Source organism: Monomorium pharaonis, chromosome 9, assembly GCF_013373865.1.
Source record: "Monomorium pharaonis isolate MP-MQ-018 chromosome 9, ASM1337386v2, whole genome shotgun sequence".
In the NCBI taxonomy this organism is placed as follows: domain Eukaryota; kingdom Metazoa; phylum Arthropoda; class Insecta; order Hymenoptera; family Formicidae; genus Monomorium; species Monomorium pharaonis.
In genome coordinates, this window is record NC_050475.1 from 13,282,091 (window position 1) to 13,298,553 (window position 16,463).

Here is a 16,463-nt window from a genome sequence, read left to right on the forward strand (position 1 = left end):
CCAGGGATGGTTGTGGTTAGATGGCTGATTCCACGGTCTGCTCACGAGGCCTATCCTAGGAGGGGGGTCTTCCTTCTCTCTCTCCCTTGCACTGACGACACAACGAACCAGTTTCGTACGCCTTTTTACGGTACGCTACTTAAAAACTGCGCTCAAGCCCTCGATCAACACACCCGCTCTCGTCCTAGCATAAGATGGAGGCCACGCACTGCTGCCCTTCGTCGGCGCGGCGAGGAGGCAGGTCGCCATTCATGATTGTAACTCCGTAACAACCTCTTACTCACATTGAAAACAGCTTTCAATTAATTGAGAAATTAAAAGACCAAACAATTAATCATAATCATTCTCTAATTTTTAGATGTTATTTCTCTTTTCACTAACATTCCTTTGGATTTAGCGGTTGAAAGCGTCTCAAGAAGATGGACATTTATCTCTGCAAATTGATTTCAAAAAACGAATTTTTTAATGCACTCAGACTTGTCTTAAATTCGACTTATTTTATATTCAATAACACAATATACAAACCGAATTTTGCATTCCCATGGACACTTCCATGGGCTCTCTTCTGTCCCCCATAATTGCGGACATGATGTTACAAGACCTAGAGATTACCGTTAGTATTTTATTTTAGATATGTGGACGATGTAGTGATGGCAGCACCTCTTGATTCTACTAATAACATTTTGAACATTTTTAATTCCTTTCACCCGAGGCTACAATTTACGATTGAGATTGAGGATGAAAAAATAAATTTCTTAGATCTGACAATCAAAAAGTGTAACGATAAACTGGAATTTTATTGGTTCCACAAATCCACATTTTTGGGATGCTATTTAAACTTTGTGTCTCAGCATCCTCGCTCTCAAAAAATAGATGTGATCATGGGCATGATAGATAGGACATTTTTTTTATCACACCCTAAATTCCATACCAAAAATATTATCTTCGTAATTAATACTTTACTGAATAATTACCCTTTGCAATTTATTTTTAACATAGTCAACCGTAAGCTTAATTCTCTTCTAAGTGAACACATTCTCAAGCAAAATTGCTCTATAAGTAAACAGGAAAATATTTTAAAACCACCGTGGTTTACTATTCCATATGTATCGGGGGTTTCCGAAAAATTCAAAAATATTATAAAAGATCTTAATGAAGATTGGGCTCTCTTTCTCCAATTTGAACAAATTAAGTAATGTTATTAAAGCTCATAAGAACACTCTCCCGGTAAAAGCCTAAAAAATGTAGTTTACAAAATTTCTTGTGGGGATTGCGACGCTAGTTATGTGGGACAAACTAAGCTAGTTATGTGGGACAAACTAAGCTAGTTATGTGGGACAAACAACTTAAAATTAAAATTTCTAAGCATTGGAACCATGTCAGACAAAACGACACCCATTCAGTTATCGCGGAACACCGCATAAATTTCGATCATGAATTTGACTGGAATGTTCAGATTTTAGACAGAGAGGAATATTTGTCTAAACGGTTAGTTTCTGAGATGATTCGCATCAAGTTAAAAAAGAACAGCTTAAATCTACAAACAGACACTGAATTTTTACATCACGGTTATGTGAATATTCCAAATAAGTTGTAAACCATCCTCATTATCACTTTTTCTCACCCGGTTTATTATAATTTCCTTAAAAAAAATTAACCTATTTTTTACTTTAATTTATTCATATTGCTTTATTTTTATATTTATATTGATTTATTTTTATATTAGTTTTATACGCGTTTAATTTGAACCGTTTCGTTTAAACAATTTTTTTTACTTCTAAATTTGTAACACCACTACTATTCTCTGACTGTATTCGACCGAATCTATCATGGTTTTGTTATTACTTTGTTGACCCTTTGTTAGTCACCGTTTGTCGCGCGTTATGATAACATTAAGTTTGTGAATTTGTCAATCCAAATTCTTGTTACCATGCGAATTATTACTGATAAAAAACGGACCGTCTGTCAACTCTCACTTTGTTAAGGCTTCTTTCCTTGTCTAATTAATAAATGTTTCTAAAAAAGGTACAATTATTAAATTCTAATCTTTCTTATTTTTACTACTAAAATTTACAACTTGGAATCTTTTAGTCATGGTTTAACACCAAATTGCGCTAAATGTGAATATCTATTATTATCTTGCTGAAAATAGCTCAAATTGGGGCCGAAACGTTCAATATTATTAACTGATTAAGAATAAATTATTTGATATCGCGCACCGACAACTGCGTTGTACTCTCATTGCCGTTATTCCTTTGATATTTGAAGTTTTTTTGTATCTTTTTGTTTTGACTTTCTCTTACTTATAGCGAGTTCGGTCGCTTGCACTAGTGTACACTGAGTGCAAATTTTTATAGTGCAATGCGTTCGATCCACATTCTCTGCTCCTTTATTTTGGACTTAAGGGGTTATATCACTGTAGCGACACGAAAATGAGATACATATTTAATTTTTTTTCATGTAAAAAAAATTTTTTTATCTTAAAACAAGTGCATGTACTTTTTAATATGCATATTATACTTAAAAAAAAATTTTATAATATTTTATTAAAAAATGGCGGCGCAGGAATTATCATAAGAAAACATTTTTTTTAAGGGGCTTCAGAGCTCGCAGGCCAGCAACTTTAATTGTTGACTTATAAACAAAAAAAATTTTTTTTAATCTACATTAAATACCTAATGCACCACCTAGGGAATTAAAAAATAGTTTTTTAAAAAAATGGCAAACATTTAAAGTCAAAATAGTGTTTTTAGGTAAAAATTGACGTAAAAAACGGTTTATAACATGAAAAGTTTTCAACTAATCAAAAAATCTGTACGTGACAAAAAATACGTAACAAAAAATTGCAACGTCTATGAGCGAGCGTTCGACCTGCTGTACGCGCATTTCATTAACTTCTACACAATAATTGTAGCAATTTGGTCCAACGACGATACCTTTTTTTTGCGTGGGGGGAAGTGCATTTACGCACGCCCATTTGGAATCCGTCCAAATCGACAGTGTGGAACTCCCAGCGGCACATCGCCCCGAGGTCGGAACCAAATCCCCCACCGAGTGATGGGAGAGGTGGACTCAATCAAGGGACAGATGTCGCCGGACTACCTACTTCCCTGCCCACCTCAACCACAATTGAGGCCCGGGTCGGTATCGTCGGCTAGACATGCTTCAACCCGGGCCCCAGGGCATGGCTTAATGGAGCCCCTCTCCTTCTTCTTGTCTCTTCACGGGCTAATTAATTGCCCTTGCGCCCCCTCCCCTCCCGGGCGCAGCCTCGCCCGTCCCAAAAGGACCAATCCTTCCTTACTTCTTCGCAAAAGGGGGGCCATTTAACACCGCTTCCGCGAATTCTTCTCGAAAGGGCGTTGGGGTAAGGCCTGCCGGGTACCTCCGCTCTATCCCGCCCCCCAACAAGTGTCGCCAGAGCCACGACACTCTTCATGACTCCGGCGACAGCAACGAGCAAGTCGGGACCCATGAGGGCCCCCAGCCACCCACGAACATCCGCACCATCTCCGCCTCTAGTCGTCTCATCCAGGACCTCCTGCCTCCTCTTTGAGTCACGGAAGGTAGAGGCTTTCAGCATCCCCCTCCTCCGCCGTTCTCCTCTTATCCTTCGCGTGGGCTCTGCGTCGCACTCCGCGTCGCACTCCGCGTTCGCAGTCCCCGCCCGTCTTCTAGGCGCAGGGAGGGGGGGTCCCACCCCACCATACCTCCCCGCCCTTCATTTTTCGCGAATGGGTGGCCGCAGCGAGCACCCACCTCTCGCACAAAGGGGAATTCCACCGCCGGAAGGGGGGGGGGGCAAAGCCCCATTATGTCTTCCGCGGTCCCTATCCCTCCCCGTCCGCCTTCGGCCGCGGAAGGAGGAGCCAAGCCCCATCCTCCCTCCCACGGTTGTGTCTTCTTGTATCCGGCTGCGGGGGGGGGGCGACGTCTTGTCATTCCCCCCGCAAACCTTCTTCTGCCCATCATCGGCGTCAGCCGTCCTCATTGCGGGGTCGCGGGCCCAGCATCCCGTCGACCCAAGCCAGTGCCGCGCTTCCCGCTTCTCCCCCACACAGACGGGGCACCTAGGCGCTCCCCTGCATACCGCCGCCTTTGCCTTGGGGCTCCGCACCTATAGCACAATTTGCTTCGGTCCGGACCCCGGCAGCGTTTCCCTACATGGCCCCAGACCGGTAGCACTCGACCGGTGCCCGGCCCGGGCCCACACCTTTCCTTCGGTTGGGGGGAACACGGCCGCTCCCTCTAACTTATGTCCCTCCATACCATCGCCAACCAGTTAAGGCTGGTCTCTTTTCGCCGCGTGCTCTCCTTTCGGGGAGCCGGGGCCGGGAGCGGTGCATTTGCACACGGTTCAAATGGACACGGTGCATTTGCACACGGTGCATTTACACACTGTGCATTTGGACACAAAATAAATTTTATTAAAAATGTACACCAGTTATATATGCACACGTAAAATTTGACCACCCATATTTTCACACGAAAAAATGCCCACCGTTTACTTGGACACGTAAAAGTTGCACACCATTTATTTGCACACCGCTCACTTGCCCACCACTCATTTGCACACCAAGAAATGCGCACCGATCATTTGCACACGGAAAGATGCGCACTGATCATTTGCACACGAAAAAATGCGCACTGATCATATGCACACGGAAGGTTACACACCGTTTATTTGCACACTAATTTCTTGGTGTGCAAATGAGTGATGGGCAAGTAAACGGTGTGCAAGTGAATGGTGTGCAAATGAATAGTGTGCAACTTCTACGTGTTCAAGTGAACGGTGAGCATTTTTTCGTGTGCAAATATCCGGTGGTCAAATTTTACATGTGCATATAGCTGGTGTACATTTTTAATAAAATTTCTTTTGTGTTCAAATGCACCGTGTCCAAGTGCGCAAGATATCGTGTCCAAAAGCACCGTGTCCAAATGCACCGTGTCCATTTGAACCGTGTCCAAGTGAGTGCCACCCGTCGGGGCCAACCCCGTGGTCCAGCCTCTACACCGGGTCGGTCCCGACGCAGCGGTCCTCTTTCCTAACTCCAGGAGGAGGATCCCACTCTATTGGGTCGGTCCCCCTGGATATTCCCATTCCTAATGTGGGACAGTCCGATCCGGCGCGGCTGTATTCCGCCTGTCTGCGGATCGACCGCTTTCCCCCAGTCTAGAAGAAGGCCAAACTGGTGCTCCTTTCCAAAGAGGGCAAGGAGGGCGGGACGCCCTTCGCGTATAGGCCAATTTGCCTGCTCGACGAGGTCGACAAGTTGTTCGAGCGAGTAGTTGCCGGCCGAGTCAACCGACATCTTAATAGGGATGGTCCGCAGCTCCACCGGGAACAGTTCGGCTTCCTCGAGAGCAGATCGACGATTGATGCGATCTTGCGCGTCCAGGTCCTCGCGGGAGAGACGGTAGAGCGGGGCGGGGTGGCGATGGGTGTCGCGTTAGACATAAGTAACGCGTTCAACACCCTGCCCTACGATCGGATACGCGGGGCGCTGATAAGTCACAAAGTGCCCGCGTATCTGCGACGGGTCGTAGCGGACTATCTCCGCGGCAGGCAATTCTCGCGAATCCCCCCTCCAGACATATGAGACGCAGGAGTGAGGAGTGCATCTCCCCCTCGCCGGCGTCGCGGTCGCCCGCCAGACTCGGTGGGCGGGGACCGCGATCGGGCATTGATGCCCCCGGCCGCCGCCACGACGGCCCCGCTCGGGCCTCCGGCGGACCACGGGAAGTAACAGAGGACGCCCCCCGGACGACGGGGGAGGAGGAGCAATGGGCGCGCCGGCCTTGAGTTGAATGCGAGGTTGGCGCGAACGAACGGGGAGAATGGTCCAGGGAGAGGGCACCGGGAAGGCGGGCCGTTCGACAAAGCCCCTCCCCCCCCTGGACCATAAAAACAACACCCGCCTGCTGGGAGGGCCCGGCCCGATTACTGGGCGCGGAGCTTCCCCCCCCCCCCATAAATATGCCGCGGGCTGTTGGAGGGGTCGAGGCTACCCGGGGCGACATTTGCCCCTGCCCTCGACTCCCCCAGCGCAAGTAACAATTCGGGGGACAAACACTAGTCCGTCTCCCTCCCCTCTACACGTCATGAAGAGGGAGAAAGAGTAGTGGCGGCGAGGGGAGACGGAAAACGACCCGTCTCTTTTCCCCTGCCTTAACTCAGAGGCCGAGTCGGCCAACAAAAACGGCCGACCGGGGGAGCGGGGCTCTCCTTTCAAAGACGCTCGCCCCGCCCCCCCCCCGACGCGACGCGCGTGTTGGGGGAGGCCCACCGGCAGTTATGCTGGATAGCGATTCTCGGTGGGTCCCCCAAATCGCGCCGTCACGGCCAACCGAGGTGGGTTTAGTGGGTAGGACGGGTATTGCACGCAATCGGGAAGGGCTTAGCCTCCCCGATCGCAAACCCATGAGTCCCACATAGCCCTCACCCGTGAGTCATCGGCGGCGGGGGTATGCGTAAATGCATTCCCACCTCGTAAAACAAAAAAAAGTCCGATCCGACTCCTCGATCGACTGTACCCACCCACCCTGAGCCGACGCCACGGCTCTCCTTCTCCGGAGTTCGGGGGCGGGAACGCAGACACTCGATCTCTTTCTCTCGGGTCTCTCACCTCCCCCTCCATGTTTTCACATCTTCTCCTAGATTCCATGTGAGGAGAGCCACGAGGCCCGCCATTGCCTCATCGCTTCCCCCACACTTCCTCCACCACCGAAAGACCTCATCCCAAACAAGGATGAGATCCTCCCATTCTGCGGTGCAGGAGCACCGAAGCAACGCCGTAAGGATCTCAGTGTCGGCGTCCTCATCCTCACTGTCTGTCCAGTATCGTCCTCCAGGAATCCTTAAGAATTCTTCCTATCCCCTTCAAAACCTCGTTTTATGGCTCTTCGCCATCCCCCTCCCGCTCTCAATGAGCCCGTCGCTTGATGACGACACGGGTGAGGCCGGGACTATACCCCCCCCCCCCGCGCCGGCCCCTGGGGCTCCGAGTACCTCTGTGCCGGTAAGCTTTTTTCCTCGTGTCGTCATTCTCCATAAATTTGGTTTGTTGACAGTGTGTTCTTCACCGGGTTTTCTGTTTTGGGTTTTCCTTCCCATCTCCACCACCACAACAACTGTACGGCCTCTGCCGTACTTTGCGCTCTTAGACCGCCGCAGCCGACAGCCCATCTCCCAGAGGACAAGCCCTCTAGAGATCTGGGCAGCAAAGGCCACGGGGGGAGCCTTCTCACCACGACAAGGTAGCGCACTACGAGGAGGCCAACGATGATACCTAGCAGCTCCATGATTTTCATAATGCTGCATAAACCGTCATTAAACACACAAACTGCAATATCAGTAGCTATATCAAGTGTTGTCTTGCCGCTTGAAAAACTCTTGGTGCTATATTCCAAACTGTAGCATTAAAGCTCTCATTCCTATTTTGTGTATAGCCTCCTAAACAACGATTAAACAGATCATCACTTGATAACTTTTCGTAGATAGGCTTAATCGCGTTAAAAACTTCGATACTCACAGCTGATTTATGTGAGTAACATTCGAGAGAATTTGTGGCATTGCTCTTCTGTTATGTACATCATGAATCAGCACTGAACGAACATCTCTGATGCTGCAGTTTTTCATTTGTAGAAATTTTGTGGTATAATATGGCTCAAATATTCTTTTTTCCACAGAATCGTGATTTCTTCTTATTGCCAAACCAAAAAAACACTCAGTTCATCAATTAATTTTCCTGTGAGTTTTTCTTTTCCACCGAGTCCTTTTATATTTTTTTTAAAATTACGGAGTCGAGTTCCCATGCGTTTTTGTGTAAGAAATGCATTCCTTTTTTGTACACTTATATCATTGTAAGGCTCAGCATCTAAAATGCCTTTAAATATCTTGCTATCACCGTCACCAACGTAATTTACATATTTAACGTTATGTAAATGTTCAGAGCGCTGGAACATTTCAACTACCGCATCGATTTCCATTTTTCCTGCAGATCCTTTGTGATTACATTGGCATTCATTTTTGTGCGACTTAAACCATTCTTCATGTTCTGCAGTACCTTCCTTTTTTTGCCAAAATTCACATACTTTGTAGTATTTCGACTTTACTTCGATATCGACAATTTTAACAGTTAGCCAGCCGATGAGAGATACAATGCCGTAGAGCGACGAAAATCCTCGCTTTCGCCAAGATTCATCTCCCAAAACAGTAATACCATCGTTAATTCTTTTAACAATAGACATGGCTTTTTCTTCCTCCTCTGCTCTACGTATATGATTTCGTACTTCCTTCGTAGCCTTCGAAATCATTTTAACAACAGCATTATAAAATGATGAATATATTGGCCGCGGGAGATCCATAAATGCACAAAATTTTTTTATACCATTCAACCTGACGTTTAATAATCGCATTGTAAGCGTAAATCTACGATTAATTTCATATGCATTTTTAATCAATGAACTATTAGGAAATTCAGTCTTGTCACATTGTTTGCAAGTAATAACAATTTTAAATCCCAAGCCGCGATTAACGGACTCAGTAAAAGTCACATTGGTTCCACACTTTCTGCACACAACTGCTTGAGAAATGGCATTCATTACAGACATAAAATTAATAAAGCGATAACCAAATGCGTTATTTATTTCTACATTATATTTATCTTCAGATAATTTTAGTTTTTTTGCGGACGCACTCAAACCTTTGAAACTCGACTCTGCTTCGAAATGATTCAATGGTCGTTTCAATAGAGTTTTTTTTAAGCACCACGTTTTATATTTCGATCTTTTACGGCCTTGATACACTTTTTTATTACTCATGATAGTGATAAAAGTTTTTTTATCACTAAACATAAAGTTAATTTACATTAGTAGAAACGGACCTGAGCTATAGAATCGTTTTTTTTTTCCAAAGAATTACTAATGCCATCTACAATTACTTGGGGAAGCTCATTATTCGAAAGTAAGTTACTTTTTACTTATGGAATTCAAAGATCTAAGTGTGCGCGGCGGCCGTGCTGAGATACGCTCAAAACGGCGCTGCGACTGTACGTTCATAAAAACATCATAAAAATGTTTTAAGCTATAAAACCAATTGGAACTTGTTTTTAAGACATTAAGGCATTATTTAAGCAAAACAAATTTTTTTCGATTTTTTGAAAATTTTACAGCGGTATAATCCCTTAATGTTGCACTCGTACGGTTTAGTGCGACACGAGTCCAGTGTCAGTATCAGGCGACCGAATCTACTATTATTTTTATATTATGATTAATTAAAAAATAAATCAACTGTTATATTATACTTTCTAAGTTGATTAATTTTTATATGCATTACCCAACATGCAAATTTCTATAAATACATCATATTTTTGCTTAATTTCTGCTTAATTTTCGAGAGGTTTTCAAAGGACCTCGCACAATTTATATGAAAAAAAAGCTCGGTCAATTTCCTTGAATTTTTTATATATCATAGTACTTATAGTCCTAATAAAAAATTACAATTTGTGCGATCTTTATATGTCTAGTTTCGGAGATAAAAATTTTTGAAAATTTCTATTTTAAGGTTCACTGCGTGCGTTTGCACTTGTCAACTTGCTCGCATATGTATATATACACACATATCTGCATGTATAAATGTTGCGACACTGTGTGCGCGCGCGCGCGCGCGCGCGCGTGTGTGTGTGTGTGTGTGTGTGTGTGTGTGTGTGTGTGTGTGTGTCACAGAGTAAGCAAAATCCAAACGATCTAATACTCATTGATTAATAATAACGTTGTAATATTAATTAACACTTCCTTCACACACACGCACACACACACACATACAGACGGGATCAGATTTCTGCCACGTCCACGCCGTTGATTCTGAGTAACGCCAAGAGCAGGATTTACACGCGCGCGCGCGCACACACACACCCACCCACACACACACACACACACACACACACATTGTCGCAAACATTTTTACATGCAGATATATGTGTATATATACATATGCAAGCAAGTTGACAAGTGCAAACGCACGCAGTAAATCTTAAAATAGTAATTTTCAAAAATTTTTATTTCCGAAACTAGACATAGAAAGGTCGCACAAATTGTAATTTTTCATTAAGGCTATAAGTACTACAATATATAAAAAATTCAAGGCAATTGATCGAGCTTTTTTTTTATATAAATTGTGCGGGGTCCTTTTTTAATAATGTTATTGTATTTAAGAGATCAAATATCTGTATGAAACGGTTTTTTCAATTATACGTACCTTTAGAATCCTAAATCAGCCTTTTTTAAATTGTCGTTTTTAATTCATTACAATTTTATTTACATTTTAAACGTTTTAAAACTTTGTTTTGTTAATATTTTGGTTTTACAAATTTAAAATTGTTTACTGCTTTTGTTAATTTAAATTAAAAAATATTTAAGAAACGATTTTTTATTTAATCTTGTTTTAGCATTAAAAAAGTAACTGAAAGAGTAACGGAATCATTATTTTTTAAGTAACGGTAACAGCAACTATTACTTTTAAAAAGTAACCCATTTCTAATAAACATTTATTAAAAATTTGTTATCTTTAATTGATTTATTATCGAGGTTATTATATTTACAAGCACATATAATAAAAAAGACTTAACGTCAAAATTAAAATTTTTTTTATTTATAAATATTATATATAACAAATTTATTTTTGTTGTAATAAATATTTTGTTTTTACTTAGTTTGTTTTAATATTGTTATAGTGTTTTTTGAAATATGTAGTATTGTTTTTAATAAATTAGGCATCATTTAGAGTTCAGGTACTACATAACTATTCTTTAATTTTTTGTGATTGTCTATTATGTAATATTGTATATTTATAATTTCAGTTTATTTGTCACATTCCATGTCGCAAGATGGATTATATTTTATATTTAAAATGCTGCTGCCTTCTTTGAAAAACAAAATTGTGCTTGATGTAGGATCAAGACTAGGTGCGATTCTTTATGGGGTAAGACAATATACAAATATTAATAAAATTTCAACAAAATTTCGATGAACTTAACTTGACTCATTAATGCTTGAAAGTCAAAAATTTTCTGCCCACTTTCGATTTTCTTGGATTAAATCATGAGCAATTTCAACAGAAATGTATATTTTTCTTTTGTAGGGTATGCTCTTTCCGAATTTGTCGTGAAAATTAAGTTTTGTCCATTCGAAAAAAAAAAGTAAACAAAAGAGAACACAAAAAAATAGTATTTTCAAGGATAAATCTTTGTTTTTAGAATGGAATGAGAGTAGGAATAAGGTTAAAACCCCATCCATTGATGGACCCAATAATTGTACCTTGAGATACACATAAATAAAAGGTGGGAAATATTATGGCGGTGTCAAAATGGCGGCAAAATGAAGAAAATTCATGAAATACAGCATTTTTTCGCTACAATTCAACGATAATCGAGATTTTATATCTAATTCATGATTCTAAGTGATAACTTCGATAAGTTTACTTGATATTAGCTGATATTTGTACTTCTGAAAAAGGCGGACTTGATATGGCGGCCAAAATCTCATGGAACTATTGAAAAAGTATGTTTTTTTCACTTTTTTCAGTGATCCTCGTTCATTTATAATCAATAATGTGAAGCATCTTCCATAAATACGTGAATGAGTAATGATAAGAATACATTACATTCTGTGCTATCATAAAAAGTTCATTATCACCCTCGTCCCTTAGCCACATGAACTTTGACACAGAATGTAATGGATTCTTATCACTACCATTTCACGTATTTATGGAAAATGTTTTACATTATTGATTATTAATGAACGAGGATTACTGAGAAAAGTGAAGAGAATCTATTTTTTCAACGATTCCGTGAAATTTAATTGTCATATCAAGTCTGTCATTTTCAGAAGTAGAAATATCAACTAATATCAAGTAAACTTATCAAAGCTATCATTTAAAATCATGAATTAGATGTTAAAATCTCTATTATTGTTGAATTATAGCGAAAAAATGCTGTATTTCGTGAATTTCTTTGATTTTGCCGCTATTTTAATACTGCCGTGATATTTTCGGGTTCTCTCTTTTTTTGGTACACGTAACGATTGGACACGGCTCGATTGGACACCGCACAATTGGACACCGCATTATTGGACATCGCATTATTGGACACCGCACAGTCTTCTAGTGAAAAACATTAATATATTATATGACAGATTATCTAACCTTAAAAACATTTGGTAGAAAAAAGCTTCGCTCTGCCAGAAAAAAAACGTTAACGTCAAACGTCTATATACGTATTTTTACGAGCATCTCGTTTTACGTGGAAAGTCGTAAACCCATGTGGTGCACATGATGTAATAAGAAAGGTGAATCAACATCACGTATGCGCAGTAGTCGATGTCTCGACCAATAAAAATTGGGTCCAATTGTTCGAAATTAAATATGGCTGCAGCCATGATGAGAAGGTAATGTGCATAGTACCATAGTAGTAGTGAGCAAAGTGACCATTGGAAATAATTTATTATTATCTAATAAAATATGATTAAAAAATTAGTAATGACAACTGTTTGTACATCCTATTACATCCTATCAAATATCAAGGTAAATGTACAAATGCCAAGACATACAATTATATGCGAATGTTTAGATATAAATGTCCCAGCATTGGTACTTTTATCTTACCATTGATATTATAACGTCTTATTCAATAATGTAGATAGACAGGTGGAAAAAATAGAGATAGAATCATAAAAAAAATAAAAAATAAAGATAAAATCATGCTTACAATACAGAGATTATATTATTTACTAATTTAGTATAGGTTATTATTTCTCTTATTACAAAGGCATTTTTGTACTGCGCTTGTACTATTCTCAATATTTTTACATAATTCTTTCAAATATCTGCATTTTAAGTACACGCGATTAATATTCTAAATATATATGATTGTGTCGTGTTCGAATTGCGCGGTGCATTTGGACCCAAATTTCATTGGCTCCGCTCATCGTGCCGCCATCGCTATATGCGCAATGGTACACCTTTCTTATTACATCATAGTGGTGTAAAGAATGCTTCGCGCGTACGGGCGCGCGCACACACACGCACGTGGGGGTGCAAGGGCCTTCACCCTCCTCTCGCACCCATCCCGTCCAAATTGAGACCCATGTAAATTGTACTGGAAATCTGCAAACACTGTGTGCGTGCGTGCGTGCGTGCGTGCGTGCGTGCGTGCGTGCGTGCGTGCGTGCGTGCGTGCGTGCGTGCGTGCGTGCGTGCGTGCGTGCGTGCGTGCGTGCGTGCGTGCGTGCGTGCGTGCGTGCGTGCGTGCGTGCGTGCGTGCGTGCGTGCGTGCGTGCGTGCGTGCGTGCGTGCGTGCGTGCGTGCGTGCGTGCGTGCGTGCGTGCGTGCGTGCGTGTCCAATCGTATCGTGTCCAAACGGGATACTTTTAACCTCCCGATATTTTTAACCTTTTATTTGCGTGCATTTCTAGAATACAATTATTGGGTCTACTAATGAATGGGGTTTCAATTTTATTTCTACTCTCTTTCCATTCTAAAAACGGAGATTTTCTCTCGAAAATATTGTTTGTGTTTCTTTTTTGACTACACTTTTTTTCGCGTAAACAAAACTTAATTTCAACGACAGATTTAGAAAGAGCATACCCGAAAGTAATAGGATATACATTACTGCTTGAATTGCTCATGATTTGATGAGTATCCAAGAGAATCGAAGATGAGCAGAAAATGTTGAACTATTAAGCCCGGTTCCACAACTCACGGTTAAATTAACTGGCCGATTATTCCATTGGAATTGACCAATCGTATTTGGTAATTTTGCTTAACGACAAATACGATTGGTCAATTTTAATGGAATAATCGGCCAGTTAATTTAACCGTGAATTGTGGAACCGGGCCTTAGGCGTTAATGGATTAACGTATCACTAAATGTGATAAAATTTTAATGTGTATGCAAAAAATTTCTATTTTTTTGAGATTATGTTTTGTATTCGGCAAAAAGGAAATGACATTTTAATAAGAATTTAATGACAATGTAAGGAAATTTTAATAAAAATGAATATTGTTTAATGAAAAATGTAATTTTATTGAATTTTTGATAAAATTACAATAAAAATCTTGGACTTGGTTAGGTGAAGCGAGAGTGTGCGGACGCATGGCGTATGAGTGCGACTATAAGGTTGTAATTAAAGCGGAATTAGGTAAGATAGAATAAGTGTTTATTGATAGGTGACTAGAGAGGTGGTCAAGAGCGTAGGACAATTGGAGGGAATTGCGAGAGGTAAGGCGAAAAGATCTAGGAAGCAGAAAACAGACGGAGAGGTTAGGAGGTTAGGTTAAATTGTGGAGTGGCACCCGTTTGGCCACGTCAATATTGGCCACGGTCCCGATTGGCCACGTCAATATTGACCACGTCAATATTGACCACGTCAATATTGGCCACGTCATTATTGGCCACGTCATTATTGACCACGATCCCGATTGACCACGGGGTGGATTGGTCACGTCATTATTGGCCACGTCATTATGGGCCACGCGTCATTATTGGCCACGCGTGATATTGCCCACGTCAATAATGGCCACGTCAATATTGGCCACGCGTCAATATTGACCACGTCATTATTGCTCACGCGTCATTATTGCCCACGTCACTATTGACCACGCGTCATTATTGCCCACGCGTCATTGTTGCCCATGTCAATATTAATCAATTTTTTTGCTTAGTGTGGAAAGTTGCAAATCCATGTAGTGCAGAGAAATACTTTGCACACATACACACACACACACACACACGGGGGGGCGGGTGCAAGGGGGGCCTTCGGCCCCCTTTGAAGAATAGGAGAAATAGGTATAGAAGAAGAGGCGATAGGAATCGGTAGGAGAAGTAAAGATAAGACAATAGGTAATAATGGAAAGGAGATCTCGTAGAGTTTGTTAATGACATAGGAGGATATACCTTGAACAACAAAAGGCAATAGGAAAGGAGAATTTACGTACACAGGAACTAGAGGTAACACTGTTATAGACTATGTTATTGCATGTGAAGAGTGTAGTATGATTATGAAATTTAATGTTGAAGAAAGAGTGGACTCAGATCACATGCCCCTGTCGGTGAACATGAATATGGAATGGGAGCAGAGAAAAGAAGAGGAACAAGAATCAATGGAAAGGAGGACAAAGACACTCTGGGATGTAGAATCAAGAGCCTTGTACGAGGAAAGGACAGAGATAGCGGAGTGGACAAAAAATCTGAAAAATGAAACAATGGAGGAAATTTGAAAAAATCTAAAGGAAACGATATTATAGGCGAGAGACCTTTATTTGCGCATAGTACAATTGGACACGTTGCAATTGCCCACCGTGCTATTAGACACGAAACATTGCACACCGTTCAATTGCGCACAGTTTGTTTGGACACAGTTCAATTGGACACCGTTCGTTTGGACACCGCTCGATTGAACAACGTTTAATTGGACACCGTTTGATTGGACACAGTTCGATTGGACACCGTTCGATTGGACACAGTTCGATTGGATACCATTCAATTGCGCATCGTTCGATTGCGCACTGTTCAATTGCACACTGTTCAATTGCACACCATTTAAGTCGCAAACCCATGTGGCGCAGTGAATCCTTTACATACACACACACACGGGGGGTGCAAGGGGGACCTTTGGCCCCCTCCCGCACCCACCCCGTCCAAGTCAATAACCCATGTACACATTGCAAACGCAGCCATAATGTATGAATATTTAATATGCGTTTGATTGAACGGTGTGCAATTGAACAGTGTGCAACTGAACGGTGTTCAATTGAACGGTGTGCAACTGAACGGTGTCCAATCGAACTGTGTCCAATCGAACGGTGTCCAATCAAACGGTGTCCAATTAAACGGTGCGCAATTGAACGGTGCGCAATGTTTCGTGTCTAATAGCACGGTGGGTAATTGCAATATGTCCAATTGTACTGTGCGCCACTGAACTTCTTCTATTAGAAGCCATGATAAAGAAAGTAGTATTTTGGAAGAGGAGAAAAGTAGGACACAAGGAATGGTGGGACAGGAGCCGTACCAGAGAAAAAGGGAAAGAACGCAGAGTCCTAGGAAAATTGAGGAAAGGAAAGATTACAAGGGAGGCGTACATAAAAAACAAGAACAAATTAAGAACTTTCAAAAATATGTAAAATGGAAAGAAGAAAAATTGGAACTTAGAAATCTGAAGAATGCAACGGAGGTATAGAAGTACATAAATAAAAGAAAAGAAAGAAGAGCGAAGATAAGAAATAATATAGGAAAGGAAGAGTAGAAAAGACACTTCAGGAAACTGCTAGAGAGAACGGATATAAAGGAGAATGGTAATACTATAGAAGATGATGAGCTAAGCGGAGAAATCGAAAATGAAGAGGAAATTGGAGATATACTGATTAATGAAGAGATAGTTGGAAGAGCGATAGAGAGGCTGAGAAACAA

At 41.6% G+C, this 16,463-nt stretch overlaps 2 protein-coding genes across 3 annotated transcripts in view; one reads left to right on the forward strand and one right to left on the reverse strand.

Moving 5' to 3' along the window:
- Nucleotides 1-16,463, forward strand: part of LOC105831992 — a 61,654-nt gene that overhangs the window by 13,726 nt on the left and 31,465 nt on the right. For both annotated transcript variants that reach the window (XM_036291786.1, XM_036291787.1), the window contains exon 4: nt 10,860-10,981. In XM_036291786.1, the coding sequence (XP_036147679.1) occupies nt 10,860-10,981 (122 nt within the window). The remainder of the gene's footprint in view (nt 1-10,859; nt 10,982-16,463) is intronic.
- On the reverse strand, nt 7,679-9,251 carry LOC118647257. Its single transcript, XM_036291784.1, has one exon. It carries the CDS (start codon nt 8,854-8,856, stop codon nt 7,705-7,707), a length of 1,152 nt encoding a protein of 383 aa, XP_036147677.1. The 5' UTR covers nt 8,857-9,251; the 3' UTR covers nt 7,679-7,704.